This window comes from Amphibalanus amphitrite, unplaced genomic scaffold (assembly GCF_019059575.1).
Source record: "Amphibalanus amphitrite isolate SeventyFive unplaced genomic scaffold, NRLGWU_Aamphi_draft 001108F_arrow, whole genome shotgun sequence".
Taxonomy (NCBI): domain Eukaryota; kingdom Metazoa; phylum Arthropoda; class Thecostraca; order Balanomorpha; family Balanidae; genus Amphibalanus; species Amphibalanus amphitrite.
Genome location: NW_024882602.1, coordinates 101,539 through 118,158, shown reverse-complemented (window position 1 = coordinate 118,158; position 16,620 = coordinate 101,539). Strand labels below are relative to the sequence as shown.

General features: G+C 52.9%; 2 protein-coding genes across 3 annotated transcripts in view; both read left to right on the top strand.

The window, feature by feature from the left end:
- Positions 1–5,278, top strand: part of LOC122370200 (protein couch potato-like) — a 33,269-nt gene extending 27,991 nt beyond the window's left edge. For both annotated transcript variants that reach the window (XM_043345593.1, XM_043345592.1), the window contains exons 6-8: positions 597–769; positions 1,294–1,472; positions 2,653–5,278. In XM_043345593.1, coding sequence (XP_043201528.1) covers positions 597–769; positions 1,294–1,472; positions 2,653–2,666 — 366 coding nt within the window. In that variant the 3' untranslated portion in view covers positions 2,667–5,278. The remainder of the gene's footprint in view (positions 1–596; positions 770–1,293; positions 1,473–2,652) is intronic.
- Positions 5,279–5,917: 639 nt separating this feature from the next.
- Positions 5,918–16,620, top strand: part of LOC122370205 (neurogenic protein big brain-like) — a 36,183-nt gene continuing 25,480 nt past the window's right edge. Inside the window, exon 1 of the mRNA XM_043345606.1 lies at positions 5,918–6,608. Coding sequence (XP_043201541.1) covers positions 6,166–6,608 — 443 coding nt within the window. The 5' untranslated portion in view covers positions 5,918–6,165. The remainder of the gene's footprint in view (positions 6,609–16,620) is intronic.

Here is a 16,620-nt window from a genome sequence, read left to right as displayed (position 1 = left end):
CTTAGTCTTCACACAAAATTTGACACGAATCGAATATAATCAGCGGTAAGGAGCGCGATGTAAAGACGGAACCGTCCTGCCCCGGCACAGTCTACAATTCAGGCGGCGCGTAACGGCTGACGCCGGCCGACGCGCCGCCGCGCCGCCGCGGCGGCAGGATGTTTGACTTTACACCGCTATTGCTAGAAAATTTGTGAGCCAATTTTCTTATTTCTTGCACGAGAAGATCCGCAATTCAATTTTGGCCAGGTAGCCAAAATTTCACATTAATGTTATGTTTACGGCGCGAGTTATTGGCGAAAAACAGGAGGGGTGGGCGAAATCCCCCCTCCCCCTCCCACTGCGCGTGTTAAAGAATCTCTGACCACTTGCGGCGCTGCCGTTTTGGGAAAGGATAAATGTAGTGAGTGGGCCGTCTAGGTATAATAGAGGTCAATGGGTCTGTCAGTTCTGTATAGTCTGACTCCTGCTGTATCTGTTCTGTCCATTTCAGAGTCAGCTGCAGCTCTCCGGTCTGAGCGCTATCGGCTCTCTGTCGCTGCTGTGTGATATGCCTGTTCTGTGCTAACCGGCGTTGTATGTTCTGTATGTTTCAGAGTCAGCTGCAACTCTCGGGTCTGAGCGCCATCGGCTCCCTGCCGCTGCTCTCGGCCGCCGGTCTGGGTCCGTCTGCGGCCCCCCTGTCCGGTAACACGCCGTGCTCCACGCTGTTCGTGGCCAACCTGGGTCAGACCGTCACCGAACAGGTGCTCAAGGAGGTGTTCAGCACGTGAGTCCGATCCGCCGTCCGACCTTCCACCTCAGCTCCTATTGTGGGCGACAGTGGCGCCACCTACCGGGTCCATTGTTTGGTATGGCTCGTATGGTTCTTTTCTAGAATATCATAGCGAGATTCGAAAAAGTTACCCTCATGCTCTGGCCCATGAGCTCTGATAAGAGTAAGCGTCCTCTTCGTCTGGACTTTGCTTTGTCTCGCTCATATTTGATCCAAGTCATGTGCGCGTGCTTTTCCCAAGCGCAAACGCGCTGCTGCCAAACAAATATTCGTGAATCGTGGACCTTAACGGCATGAAAAATGATGTGCCCTCGAATTTCGTAGCTGTTGCTAATTGGTATCTTGAGATCAGCCGTTTGCCCGATGGGCTCCTCAGTCCTTAGTCTCTGAAGCGTCAGTTTACCAGTCTATTAGTAAGGTAATCTTGCTGCCATTTACCTTCCTCCATCCTCTCTAACGCACCACGCCGCTTAATGACAACCGACACAGGCGGCCTCTGACCTCTCCTCATTCCGCAGTGTGGCCGGGTTCACTCGGCTGCGGATGCTCACCAAGGGCGGCTCGCCAGTGTCGTTTGTCGAGTACCAGGACACCACCCAGGCAGCTCTGGCTATGGCGCGTCTCCAGGGCATCGTGCTCTGCCCGGAGCGGGGCGGCATACGCATCGAGTACGCCAAGACGAAAATGGTGGACAATGGTGAGTAGTGTTCGGCTCGAGAAAGGAAGGTGGATGGTTGTGAAGTTTGTTTGTTTGTTTTTTGTTTGTTTTGCTGGGTCAGGCCCTTTCTGTCTGACAAGACCATTTCAGAGCCGAAAGGATTATAGGAACTAGGGGAGACGTTGGTCAGGGCAGGCACCCTAGAGAGTCACCGGGGCTGAGCCCGTCCAGATGGGCAGGCCGCCCAGCCCCCCAAGTACTCTCTTCACCCGGCTACGGGTGTATGTATGTATGTATGTATGTATTCATCTAAAATCCGTCCACATGATGGCTTTTCGGGATTTGCGTCAATACAAGATAGCACACTCATAAAACGACAGAATAAAACGTGACATTAGAGCAGACACTCGCCATATTCATAAAATACATAAAAAGGTGAAGGTTTAAAATGTGAGGCTAAAAGCGAAGACTTCGCACATTGTGTTGCATGAAAATTAAACACAAAATGAATGCACTGAGTGACGAATAGTAGCGAGAGATCTATCGTACTTTCTATTGAATAGCGCGTTTGAACTCTCGGGCAGATCTGATGTTGGTGACAGTTGGTGACAACATGTTCCACGTTGCCGCGGCACGATAACGAAATCCGCGCTGGGTGCCGACCAGCCAGCACCGCGGCAGCTCAAGGCGGCCCGCCTCGGTGGAACGGGTGGAGCGGTGGGAGACAGCCGATCGGGCCACGAACATAGATCGGACTGCTGGTGGTCCGAGCTCCTGGGTCAGGAGCTTGTGAAGTTTGATGGCGTCCTTCATCTCGACCAACCGCTCCACCCGCTCCCATCCCAGAGCCCGGAGCGTCGGGCCAATCCTGTCCGTCCGCCGTGCCCCCGTTACCGGTGCGGTGCCGCTCCAAGGGAGCAGCCCGAATGAGATAAAGTTGCCTGTCCAGCCCGGACCGAGGGTTGCGGCGTGGAGGAGAAGGATTTGAACATCCTGAGGATGGAAACGACGGAAGGGCAATTGTTAAGTTGCACCGGGAACTGATAGGGGTCCCTGGAATTTACTCGACTTAAACACACGTAGCATGTTTACGAAGCAAAAGCCGAAAACGTAACGGGTTTCATGTCTGTAACGCTAGCAAGACCATTTATAGGACATTTTATGCTATATTTCTCGATTCCAAGTTTTATTTGAGTCTAACCTGGCTTGTTTTTTTCAGGTAACCAGGACTGAGCCTGAAGTCCACCCACAGCGACCGCTGTCGGTCAGCTCGCAGCTGCTACACGCTTCTGTCGCTGGGCGGCGCTGCGGTCGGCCGCTGCTGCTGAGCGCCACCTATGGGAGTGGTGAGGTGCCGGACCGCCCCCGCCTGCCCCGGCCGGTGAGGCAGCGCTACTGCCCCCAGGACCCGCTCGCCCGGGACCCTGCCGCCGTATCAGGTGACCCGGGCCCGTCCAGAGCTCTCCGGGCTCGGAAACTACTCACAGCATATCAACGCCAGCCTTTATCACTAGACCAGTGTCATTGTGTGTTTTCTAATGCGGTGTCTCCTCGCGAGTTTGGACGCGTCAGCTCACAGTTTGGTCAGGTGACACTATCGGCATTCTACGTTAGTGCTTTGCATTTTGCAATAGCAGTGAACAATGCCCCGATCGTCGAGCTAAAATGCTGAAACGCAGCGTTGCGGTACGCTGATTTCCATCGGATTCATGACGATTTAACTGCATCCATTCCGTATTGCTGTAAAAAGTAATGTGCTTGTGTTGATTAACCAAAGATAAGGCAGGCGTGAGCCTTGCTGTTTTATTTACCAGTACGTGCGTGGGTAGCTGTCATGCCCTAACCTATGTTCCGTGTGTGAAGCGGCAATCAGTCAGATCGGCAGCCTGAGTTTGTTGTTCGGGCGCGTTCCTATCCATAGTCCATACATGTAAGAGCCTTAGCGCGGGTCGGTCCGCGCGGGCTCAGCCGGTGTGGGCCGAGGGAGGGCTGGGTCGTGCCCGCCCGCCCCGCGGTCCGCTGGCTCTGACTGATGTGGGACGCTCCGCGGCGCTCCGTCGGCGCTGTCCCAGCAGTCAGCGGCTCGGCGGCTGCCGTCTGAATCCGTCCACTGTAGCTGTAGTATGTGACCGCGCGCTGCCGAGTATGCCCGATCTGCGCCTGTAGCGGCGGGCCGGCGGCGTCACCGACCGGGCTCGTGTATCAAACTGCGGTCCGTGCAGACCCACCCAGCCCGGCCCGGCGCTTTGGAGACTGGCGATCCGGCGGCGAGCGGGGCTGCCTCCCTGTCGAGGGCGCGGCGGTCGGCTCGTCCAGCTCTGCCCGTGGACTGACCGCCCTGTCCAGACCGCTCGGTCGGTCCCAGTCCCAACTGCGACCCTGCATTGCCTTATACCGGGACGTCGCCGTGCTACCGGCAGCTGAGACTCGTGTGTCCGTGTCCAGTGTTTGTATTTACCACGGCGGCGGCTCGCGCGGTGCTCGTACAGCCTCCGCGTGCGGTGTCCGCTCCGTGGAGCCGAGCCTTTGCGTGCGAGGTGTGGGCGCGATCCCTCCGTACCCTGAAGGAACTCAACATATCAGCGTTCCATCCGAGGCAGCCCGCGGCCAGGCGCGCTGCCCTAGTGAGCAGACTTTGTACTGTTTGTGTGCATTTAGAATCTCACGTGAACATAGCTCTGTAGATCCTGTAGAGGCAGTTATTGCTAGCTTTCAAAGTGACAGGTGTATGAGCAATACAAGGCTAGCTAGGGAAACTAAAGCTGTAGCGAGATGTGCGATCAGCAGCATCGCGGCTTTTCATAGACCTGCTCACATATTAACCCTAAACGAGGCCTTCGCTTGGGAAATGGATGCATATCAACCTGTGGGCCTGTTGGTCGGCGTGATAGGCGTTGTTTTCGTGTCTGTGTGCGAGTGTTTGTGTGTCGCAGTGTGAGTGTTTTCGGTGCATGCCGGGGCGCTGTGTCGCCTCTCACGGCCGGACTGGACCTGTGCTGGTCGGCACTCTCCGCTACCGACGTCCTCCGCGAACGGTGTCTCTTGTATGGACAATCCTCGCTCTATCATAGCGTCTCGAGGGCGGGTGCTGGCGACAGCAGTGGTACTCCTCTCCTCTTCTGTGCTCTTGGCTACTGACAAAGAGGCGTGCTCCGCTTCGTTCAACGCTCTCGGACGAGCTGTCTGCGAATGCTGCTTTTAGTGAACCGAGTTGGCGAGTCTGTGTGCGCTCCTCTGAGGCGCTGATTAATTAAAAGGCTATCCCATCGATTTCAATGCTGACAATGTTCCGGTGGGACTCTCCCCACTTTATTTTAGGATATAGTGGTAGCTCTGATATTAGGTCTCGCTACTGCGTGCTCCGAGAAGCCTGTTGCGTCAACTGACGCTGACGCGGCTCTCTCGACACCCAAGAGGCGCCCCTCTGTGGGAGATCCGCCTGACCCCTCGTGACCCGCCTGACCCGACCTGACCGGGCCTACCGACCTCGCGCCTCGGGAGCCAGAGCTGCGGCCCTCGACACGCGAACGCTCCTGGTCAGTTGCCTATTATAAGCGTAGGACGATGTATGAAATTATCATTATTTGCGACTATGTAATTATGTATGCTTAGCCTGTGTTGTCTGTTGCTACGATGACGTAGCTACATTGTGATTTAGTGTTTAGATTTATGCGTGAGTCACAAGTGTCTCTCGGATGTGTTTTGTTCCGTTGCAATGACGTGTACCTAGGCTAGTCAGCTGCGCTGCTGTGTGCGGTGATCTGACTTGGCTCCTGTATCGATAGAATTCGGCATAGGGTCCAAGAGGGTGCGAGTGCTGGCTGAATAAATATTGTTTGCCCAAAGTTTTCTCTTCTGGGGGCTGGGGCTTTAGTAACCGTTTAAACGAACCACGGTGATACGATTAGCGGTGACGATACCAGGCTCTCGCATTCAAACCTTTATTGCTTACGTTTACGTTTGAACGTGCCTTCATTAATCATTTGATCACACGCAGAAGAAACGTTAATTTCTTAATTTGTTTTTTTTTTTCATTTTCGGCCACGCATTTATCCGCCTTCGCATTGGCTGACGTGAAGTTCTCAAAAGTCACACAATACACACCATGGGAGTGGAGGGACCACGCCCCCCTGACCGCCCCTCCCCCATCCCCGCGATTCCCACGCTCATGACCCGCGTCGAGTCTAATGTCCCGCTCAAATTTGAAGGCGCCAAATGGAGGTGCGCCGGCTCGAGTTCTGGCGCGCCATCATCGCCGAGTGCATGTCTGCACGGCCGATGTTTTGAATCTCGATCAGACTGCCCGGCAACTTGAAATATGTACCCCCCCCCCCCCCCCCCACTCCCACATGTCCCGGACAAATTGTGATAAACAGCCGGCGTTTCGTGGGACCACTGTTAGTTCCGACTCTGGCCGCCGCGCCGGTGGTGGCGCTAGCTGTCGGTCCGTTCGGGGGGGGGGGACTCGTGGGAGAGCGCGCGGTAGTCGGTCGCGCGTGAGCGGAGAGGGTGGGTGTCTTACGGGGGCGCCGACGTAGATCGGTTGGAACGGCGTCGTTTGTGTGAACTTTGCACGATTTGGTCTTCGCAGCAGCGCATTCAGTGCAGAAAGAAGCCAGCTCCAAGTCACTGTTCCGTGTGATGCTCGCGGTAGGCGGAGCTATTCATCGTCTTTGAATCCTGCGGACTGCGCCGGGTGTATCTCGTCTCCTAGTCTGTCAAAGTCGCCACCATGGCCATCACGTCGCTGTCAGCGGAGACGCTGGACAGCCACATCCTGACGCTGATAGACAAGCTGGACCACGTGCAGGGCGAGCTGAGCCCGCCGCCGGCGCGGCTGCCCATGCACGTGGAGGTGCGCCGGCTCGAGTTCTGGCGCGCCATCATCGCCGAGTGCATGGCCACGTTCTTCTTCGTGTTCCTGATCTGCGCGGCCAACGTGCCGTGGAGCACGCACACGGTCTGGGCGGCGCAGAGTCTGTTCGCCGGCGCGTTCACGGCCGGTCTGGCGGCCGCAGCGCTTACCCAGTGTTTCTGGCGCGTCTCCGGCGCGCACATGAACCCGGCCGTGACACTGGCGCACGCCGCCACGCGCAAAGTGTCGCCGCTCAGATGTCTGCTCTACATCACTGCCCAGTGCGGCGGCGCCATCGCCGGAGCTGCGCTCCTCTACGGGTAAGTTACAGTTTTACGGGGATATTTGCATTGGGCTCGGGTGGGGAGTATTCGGCAAACGATTCAGATTGTCTACTGTGTCCATTATATTGGCTGTCCCGTCAGTCTCTCCGTCACTCGCGAAACGCCTCGACGTATCTCTGGACGTTAGGGCGACCCGTTACCCCACCTGGCCAGATGTCCGTGAAGTTAGCGTCAGCAACAGCAACGAATACAGCGTCGGATTCAGAATCGCTTCAAAAACTGCCATCAGGTCAATTGGGGGACGGGGAACACGAATATGACATTTATTTTGCCCTAGCTCCCTTCCTTCATCCCTTAATCGTCCCTTAAAGGACGGGGCGCGTCAAAAGTGCCCCAAGGCTTCGTCTGATCGCCAAAATAATGGTCGCAATCGATTCCTCGGGTCAATATCTAACCTCAGTCGAAGGTTCCAGACCTGTGGCCCCTATCCCTCATCCCTTAATCGTCCCTTAAAGGACGGGGCGCGTCAAAAGTGCCCCAAGGCTTCGTCTGATCGCCAAAATAATGGTCGCAATCGATTCCTCGGGTCAATATCTAGCCTCAGTCGAAGGTTCCAGACCTGTGGCTCCTATCCCTCATCCCTTAATCGTCCCTTAAAGGACGGGGCGCGTCAAAAGTGCCCCAAGGCTTCGTCTGATCGCCAAAATAAGGGTCGCAATCGATTCCTCGGGTCAATATCTAACCTCAGTCGAAAGTTCCAGACCTGTGGCTCCTATCCCTCATCCCTTAATCGTCCCTTAAAGGACGGGGCGCGTCAAAAGTGCCCCAAGGCTTCGTCTGATCGCCAAAATAATGGTCGCAATCGATTCCTCGGGTCAATATCTAACCTCAGTCGAAGGTTCCAGACCTGTGGCTCCTATCCCTCATCCCTTAATCGTCCTTTAAAGGACGGGGCGCGTCAAAAGTGCCCCAAGGCTTCGTCTGATCGCCAAAATAATGGTCGCAATCGATTACTCGGGTCAATATCTAACCTCAGTCGTAGGTTCCAGACCTGTGGCTCCTATCCCTCATCCCTTAATCGTCCCTTAAAGGACGGGGCGCGTCAAAAGTGCCCCAAGGCTTCGTCTGATCGCCAAAATAATGGTCGCAATCGATTCCTCGGGTCAATATCTAACCTCAGTCGAAGGTTCCAGACCTGTGGCTCCTATCCCTCATCCCTTAATCGTCCCTTAAAGGACGGGGCGCGTCAAAAGTGCCCCAAGGCTTCGTCTGATCGCCAAAATAATGGTCGCAATCGATTCCTCGGGTCAATATCTAACCTCAGTCAAAGGTTCCAGACCTGTGGCTCCTATCCCTCATCCCTTAATCGTCCCTTAAAGGACGGGGCGCGTCAAAAGTGCCCCAAGGCTTCGTCTGATCGCCAAAATAATGGTCGCAATCGATTCCTCGGGTCAATATCTAACCTCAGTCGAAGGTTCCAGACCTGTGGCTCCTATCCCTCATCCCTTAATCGTCCCTTAAAGGACGGGGCGCGTCAAAAGTGCCCCAAGGCTTCGTCTGATCGCCAAAATAATGGTCGCAATCGATTCCTCGGGTCAATATCTAACCTCAGTCGAAGGTTCCAGACCTGTGGCTCCTATCCCTCATCCCTTAATCGTCCCTTAAAGGACGGGGCGCGTCAAAAGTGCCCCAAGGCTTCGTCTGATCGCCAAAATAATGGTCGCAATCGATTCCTCGGGTCAATATCTAACCTCAGTCGAAGGTTCCAGACCTGTGGCTCCTATCCCTCATCCCTTAATCGTCCTTTAAAGGACGGGGCGCGTCAAAAGTGCCCCAAGGCTTCGTCTGATCGCCAAAATAATGGTCGCAATCGATTACTCGGGTCAATATCTAACCTCAGTCGTAGGTTCCAGACCTGTGGCTCCTATCCCTCATCCCTTAATCGTCCCTTAAAGGACGGGGCGCGTCAAAAGTGCCCCAAGGCTTCGTCTGATCGCCAAAATAATGGTCGCAATCGATTCATCGGGTCAATATCTAACCTCAGTCGAAGGTTCCAGACCTGTGGCTCCTATCCCTCATCCCTTAATCGTCCCTTAACCCGCGCGGGGCTGGGGTCTCCAGCCGAACGCGCGGGGCTGGGGGGGGGGGTAAATTTTACCCCCCCTGTTATCTCCCGAACTAACGGTCCGATTTGGAAAATTCAAACGCCAATCGAAAGCTCTCATCACGAACTACTAAAAACATGTACTTAATTTAAGGTTTGAGGTCAAGGTCAAGGTCAGGTCAAGGGTACAAATTGCAAGATTCTACAGTATCGGCCTTCCACCGTAGTTGCCAAAGAATGGAGTCATGGACTGAGACTGATCGCCCAAAACGTGTTCTTAGGCTACCAAGACAATATTCGTTGCATACAATATCATTCAGAGGTCAAGGTCAAGGTCAGGTCAGGTCAGGTCAGGTCACCAAGAAACAAAATATCGAAAAGGGCATGTGCGACACATGTTTTATGGGTCATTTTACTCATAGAATTCAATAGGCACACTCAATAAGTGATATGGACCACCTCTGGATGAATTTCAGGTCGAGGTCAGGTCAAGGTCAGGTCAAGTGAGGTCAAATTTTGAAGTTGGTTGTTAAGGCCTAAAAAGGTGTCTATCTGATGCAGTTTCTCACGGCGAATCGAATGGTGCTATTTGTGTTTCCGCACGAGGTCTAGAACTTCCAAAAAAGTCATTTTTCAAAAAATTTGTGTGTCGTGACGTCATAAAATTTTGAATAACTCCTACATTTTTGAACCGATTCTTCTAAAATTTGGTATGTAGGTGCACATAGACAACTTCTCTGACATATATTCCGGTTTTTTCGATAGACTCAAAATTTTGGATTTTATAATGATTTTCCCAAAAAAGTCAGTTTTTTGAAAAAATTTAGGCCAAAATCCAAAATTTTCAAAAAACCGAGATAGCCATTTGATAGACAAAGTAAAATTACGTATAACCTTTTTTGTTACGTCTTGATTCCTTTAAAAATGAAGATGTTAGCGGCGTTTGAACTTTTGCCGTTTTTGAGGCGAAAATGACGAACATGACGTCACTAAAACGTCAATTTCTCAAAAATTTTCCGACGGATTTCGCTCAAATTTTCAGGGAACGTGTCAAATTGATGTAAGAAAAGGTACTGAAAGTTTGGCGGCGCTGCGCGCCGCCGTTTTTGAGATATCGCAAAAATTCGCGAGGGGGGGGTAAAATTTACCCCCCCCCCAGCCCCGCGCGGGTTAAAGGACGGGGCGCGTCAAAAGTGCCCCAAGGCTTCGTCTGATCGCCAAAATAATGGTCGCAATCGATTCCTCGGGTCAATATCTAACCTCAGTCAAAGGTTCCAGACCTGTGGCTCCTATCCCTCATCCCTTAATCGTCCCTTAAAGGACGGGGCGCGTCAAAAGTGCCCCAAGGCTTCGTCTGATCGCCAAAATAATGGTCGCAATCGATTCCTCGGGTCAATATCTAACCTCAGTCGAAGGTTCCAGACCTGTGGCTCCTATCCCTCATCCCTTAATCGTCCCTTAAAGGACGGGGCGCGTGAAAAGTGCCCCAAGGCTTCGTCTGATCGCCAAAATAATGGTCGCAATCGATTCCTCGGGTCAATATCTAACCTCAGTCGAAGGTTCCAGACCTGTGGCTCCTATCCCTCATCCCTTAATCGTCCCTTAAAGGACGGGGCGCGTCAAAAGTGCCCCAAGGCTTCGTCTGATCGCCAAAATAATGGTCGCAATCGATTCCTCGGGTCAATATCTAACCTCAGTCGAAGGTTCCAGACCTGTGGCTCAATCCCTCATCCCTTAATCGTCCCTTAAAGGACGGGGCGCGTCAAAAGTGCCCCAAGGCTTCGTCTGATCGCCAAAATAATGGTCGCAATCGATTCCTCGGGTCAATATCTAACCTCAGTCGAAGGTTCCAGACCTGTGGCCCCTATCCCTCATCCCTTAATCGTCCCTTAAAGGACGGGGCGCGTCAAAAGTGCCCCAAGGCTTCGTCTGATCGCCAAAATAATGGTCGCAATCGATTCCTCGGGTCAATATCTAGCCTCAGTCGAAGGTTCCAGACCTGTGGCTCCTATCCCTCATCCCTTAATCGTCCCTTAAAGGACGGGGCGCGTGAAAAGTGCCCCAAGGCTTCGTCTGATCGCCAAAATAATGGTCGCAATCGATTCCTCGGGTCAATATCTAACCTCAGTCGAAGGTTCCAGACCTGTGGCTCCTATCCCTCATCCCTTAATCGTCCCTTAAAGGACGGGGCGCGTCAAAAGTGCCCCAAGGCTTCGTCTGATCGCCAAAATAATGGTCGCAATCGATTCCTCGGGTCAATATCTAACCTCAGTCGAAGGTTCCAGACCTGTGGCTCAATCCCTCATCCCTTAATCGTCCCTTAAAGGACGGGGCGCGTCAAAAGTGCCCCAAGGCTTCGTCTGATCGCCAAAATAATGGTCGCAATCGATTCCTCGGGTCAATATCTAACCTCAGTCGAAGGTTCCAGACCTGTGGCCCCTATCCCTCATCCCTTAATCGTCCCTTAAAGGACGGGGCGCGTCAAAAGTGCCCCAAGGCTTCGTCTGATCGCCAAAATAATGGTCGCAATCGATTCCTCGGGTCAATATCTAGCCTCAGTCGAAGGTTCCAGACCTGTGGCTCCTATCCCTCATCCCTTAATCGTCCCTTAAAGGACGGGGCGCGTCAAAAGTGCCCCAAGGCTTCGTCTGATCGCCAAAATAAGGGTCGCAATCGATTCCTCGGGTCAATATCTAACCTCAGTCGAAAGTTCCAGACCTGTGGCTCCTATCCCTCATCCCTTAATCGTCCCTTAAAGGACGGGGCGCGTCAAAAGTGCCCCAAGGCTTCGTCTGATCGCCAAAATAATGGTCGCAATCGATTCCTCGGGTCAATATCTAACCTCAGTCGAAGGTTCCAGACCTGTGGCTCCTATCCCTCATCCCTTAATCGTCCTTTAAAGGACGGGGCGCGTCAAAAGTGCCCCAAGGCTTCGTCTGATCGCCAAAATAATGGTCGCAATCGATTACTCGGGTCAATATCTAACCTCAGTCGTAGGTTCCAGACCTGTGGCTCCTATCCCTCATCCCTTAATCGTCCCTTAAAGGACGGGGCGCGTCAAAAGTGCCCCAAGGCTTCGTCTGATCGCCAAAATAATGGTCGCAATCGATTCATCGGGTCAATATCTAACCTCAGTCGAAGGTTCCAGACCTGTGGCTCCTATCCCTCATCCCTTAATCGTCCCTTAAAGGACGGGGCGCGTCAAAAGTGCCCCAAGGCTTCGTCTGATCGCCAAAATAATGGTCGCAATCGATTCCTCGGGTCAATATCTAACCTCAGTCAAAGGTTCCAGACCTGTGGCTCCTATCCCTCATCCCTTAATCGTCCCTTAAAGGACGGGGCGCGTCAAAAGTGCCCCAAGGCTTCGTCTGATCGCCAAAATAATGGTCGCAATCGATTCCTCGGGTCAATATCTAACCTCAGTCGAAGGTTCCAGACCTGTGGCTCCTATCCCTCATCCCTTAATCGTCCCTTAAAGGACGGGGCGCGTCAAAAGTGCCCCAAGGCTTCGTCTGATCGCCAAAATAATGGTCGCAATCGATTCCTCGGGTCAATATCTAACCTCAGTCGAAGGTTCCAGACCTGTGGCTCCTATCCATCATCCCTTAATCGTCCCTTAAAGGACGGGGCGCGTCAAAAGTGCCCCAAGGCTTCGTCTGATCGCCAAAATAATGGTCGCAATCGATTCCTCGGGTCAATATCTAACCTCAGTCGAAGGTTCCAGACCTGTGGCTCCTATCCCTCATCCCTTAATCGTCCCTTAAAGGACGGGGCGCGTCAAAAGTGCCCCAAGGCTTCGTCTGATCGCCAAAATAATGGTCGCAATCGATTCCTCGGGTCAATATCTAACCTCAGTCTAAGGTTCCAGACCTGTGGCTCAATCCCTCATCCCTTAATCGTCCCTTAAAGGACGGGGCGCGTCAAAAGTGCCCCAAGGCTTCGTCTGATCGCCAAAATAATGGTCGCAATCGATTCCTCGGGTCAATATCTAACCTCAGTCGAAGGTTCCAGACCTGTGGCTCCTATCCCTCATCCCTTAATCGTCCCTTAAAGGACGGGGCGCGTCAAAAGTGCCCCAAGGCTTCGTCTGATCGCCAAAATAATGGTCGCAATCGATTCCTCGGGTCAATATCTAACCTCAGTCGAAGGTTCCAGACCTGTGGCTCCTATCCCTCATCCCTTAATCGTCCCTTAAAGGACGGGGCGCGTCAAAAGTGCCCCAAGGCTTCGTCTGATCGCCAAAATAATGGTCGCAATCGATTCCTCGGGTCAATATCTAACCTCAGTCGAAGGTTCCAGACCTGTGGCTCCTATCCCTCATCCCTTAATCGTCCCTTAAAGGACGGGGCGCGTCAAAAGTGCCCCAAGGCTTCGTCTGATCGCCAAAATAATGGTCGCAATCGATTCATCGGGTCAATATCTAACCTCAGTCGAAGGTTCCAGACCTGTGGCTCCTATCCCTCATCCCTTAATCGTCCCTTAAAGGACGGGGCGCGTCAAGAGTGCCCCAAGGCTTCGTCTGATCGCCAAAATAATGGTCGCAATCGATTCCTCGGGTCAATATCTAACCTCAGTCAAAGGTTCCAGACCTGTGGCTCCTATCCCTCATCCCTTAATCGTCCCTTAAAAGACGGGGCGCGTGAAAAGTGCCCCAAGGCTTCGTCTGATCGCCAAAATAATGGTCGCAATCGATTCCTCGGGTCAATATCTAACCTCAGTCGAAGGTTCCAGACCTGTGGCTCAATCCCTCATCCCTTAATCGTCCCTTAAAGGACGGGGCGCGTGAAAAGTGCCCCAAGGCTTCGTCTGATCGCCAAAATAATGGTCGCAATCGATTCCTCGGGTCAATATCTAACCTCAGTCGAAGGTTCCAGACCTGTGGCTCCTATCCCTCATCCCTTAATCGTCCCTTAAAGGACGGGGCGCGTCAAAAGTGCCCCAAGGCTTCGTCTGATCGCCAAAATAATGTTCGCAATCGATTCCTCGGGTCAATATCTAACCTCAGTCGAAGGTTCCAGACCTGTGGCTCCTATCCCTCATCCCTTAATCGTCCCTTAAAGGACGGGGCGCGACCATTATTTTGACCGAGGTCATTATTTTAGACCAAGGAATCGACTGCGACCATTATTTTGGCGATAAGACTTAGCCTTGGGGCACTTTTGACGCGCCCCGTCCTTCAAGGGACGATTAAGGGATGAGGGATAGGAGCCACAGGTATGGAACCTTCGACTGAGGTTAGATACTGACCCGAGGAATCGAATGCGACCATTATTTTAGCGATCAGACGAAGCCTTGGGGCACTTTTGACGCGCCCCATCCTTTAAGGGACGATTAAGGGATGAGGGATAGGAGCCACAGGTCTGGAACCTTCGACTGAGGTTAGATATTGACCCGAGGAATCGATTGCGACCATTATTTTGGCGATCAGACGAAGCCTTGGGGCACTTTTCACGCGCCCCGTCCTTTAAGGGACGATTAAGGGATGAGAGATAGGAGCCACAGGTCTGGAACCTTCGACTGAGGTTAGATATTGACCCGAGGAATCGATTGCGACCATTATTTTGGCGATCAGACGAAGCCTTGGGGCACTTTTGACGCGCCCCGTCCTTTAAGAGACGATTAAGGGATGAGGGATAGGGGCCACAGGTCTGGAACCTTCGACTGAGGTTAGATATTGACCCGAGGAATCGATTGCAACCATTATTTTGGCGATCAGACGAAGCCTTGGGGCACTTTTGACGCGCCCCGTCCTTTAAGGGACGATTAAGGGATGAGGGATAGGAGCCACAGGTCTGGAACCTTCGACTGAGGTTAGATATTGACCCGAGGAATCGATTGCGACCATTATTTTGGCGATCAGACGAAGCCTTGGGGCACTTTTGACGCGCCCCGTCCTTTAAGGGACGATTAAGGGATGAGGGATAGGAGCCACAGGTCTGGAACCTTCGACTGAGGTTAGATATTGACCCGAGGAATCGATTGCGACCATTATTTTGGCGATCAGACGAAGCCTTGGGGCACTTTTGACGCGCCCCGTCCTTTAAGGGACGATTAAGGGATGAGGGATAGGAGTCACAGGTCTGGAACCTTCGACTGAGGTTAGATATTGACCCGAGGAATCGATTGCGACCCTTATTTTGGCGATCAGACGAAGCCTTGGGGCACTTTTGACGCGCCCCGTCCTTTAAGGGACGATTAAGGGATGAGGTATAGGAGCCACAGGTCTGGAACCTTCGACTGAGGTTAGATATTGACCCGAGGAATCGATTGCGACCATTATTTTGGCGATCAGACGAAGCCTTGGGGCACTTTTGACGCGCCCCGTCCTTTAAGGGACGATTAAGGGATGAGGGATAGGGGCCACAGGTCTGGAACCTTCGACTGAGGTTAGATATTGACCCGAGGAATCAATTGCGACCATTATTTTGGCGATCAGACGAAGCCTTGGGGCACTTTTGACGCGCCCCGTCCTTTAAGGGACGATTAAGGGATGAGGGATAGGAGCCACAGGTCTGGAACCTTCGACTGAGGTTAGATATTGACCCGAGGAATCGATTGCGACCATTATTTTGGCGATCAGACGAAGCCTTGGGGCACTTTTGACGCGCCCCGTCCTTTAAGGGACGATTAAGGGATGAGGGATAGGAGCCACAGGTCTGGAACCTTCGACTGAGGTTAGATATTGACCCGATGAATCGATTGCGACCATTATTTTGGCGATCAGACGAAGCCTTGGGGCACTTTTGACGCGCCCCGTCCTTTAAGGGACGATTAAGGGATGAGGGATAGGAGCCACAGGTCTGGAACCTTCGACTGAGGTTAGATATTGACCCGAGGAATCGATTGCGACCATTATTTTGGCGATCAGACGAAGCCTTGGGGCACTTTTGACGCGCCCCGTCCTTTAAGGGACGATTAAGGGATGAGGGATTGAGCCACAGGTCTGGAACCTTCGACTGAGGTTAGATATTGACCCGAGGAATCGATTGCGACCATTATTTTGGCGATCAGACGAAGCCTTGGGGCACTTTTGACGCGCCCCGTCCTTTAAGGGACGATTAAGGGATGAGGGATAGGAGCCACAGGTCTGGAACCTTCGACTGAGGTTAGATATTGACCCGAGGAATCGATTGCGATCATGATTTTGGCGATCAGACGAAGCCTTGGGGCACTTTTCACGCGCCCCGTCCTTTAAGGGACGATTAAGGGATGAGGGATAGGAGCCACAGGTCTGAAACCTTCGACTGAGGTTAGATATTGACCCGAGGAATCGATTGCGACCATTATTTTGGCGATCAGACGAAGCCTTGGGGCACTTTTGACGCGCCCCGTCCTTTAAGGGACGATTAAGGGATGAGGGATAGGAGCCACAGGTCTGGAACCTTTGACTGAGGTTAGATATTGACCCGAGGAATCGATTGCGACCATTATTTTGGCGATCAGACGAAGCCTTGGGGCACTTTTGACGCGCCCCGTCCTTTAAGGGACGATTAAGGGATGAGGGATAGGAGCCACAGGTCTGGAACCTTCGACTGAGGTTAGATATTGACCCGATGAATCGATTGCGACCATTATTTTGGCGATCAGACGAAGCCTTGGGGCACTTTTGACGCGCCCCGTCCTTTAAGGGACGATTAAGGGATGAGGGATAGGAGCCACAGGTCTGGAACCTACGACTGAGGTTAGATATTGACCCGAGTAATCGATTGCGACCATTATTTTGGCGATCAGACGAAGCCTTGGGGCACTTTTGACGCGCCCCGTCCTTTAAGGGACGATTAAGGGATGAGGGATAGGAGCCACAGGTCTGGAACCTTCGACTGAGGTTAGATATTGACCCGAGGAATCGATTGCGACCATTATTTTGGCGATCAGACGAAGCCTTGGGGCACTTTTGACGCGCCCCGTCCTTTAAGGGACGATTAAGGGATGAGGGATAGGAGC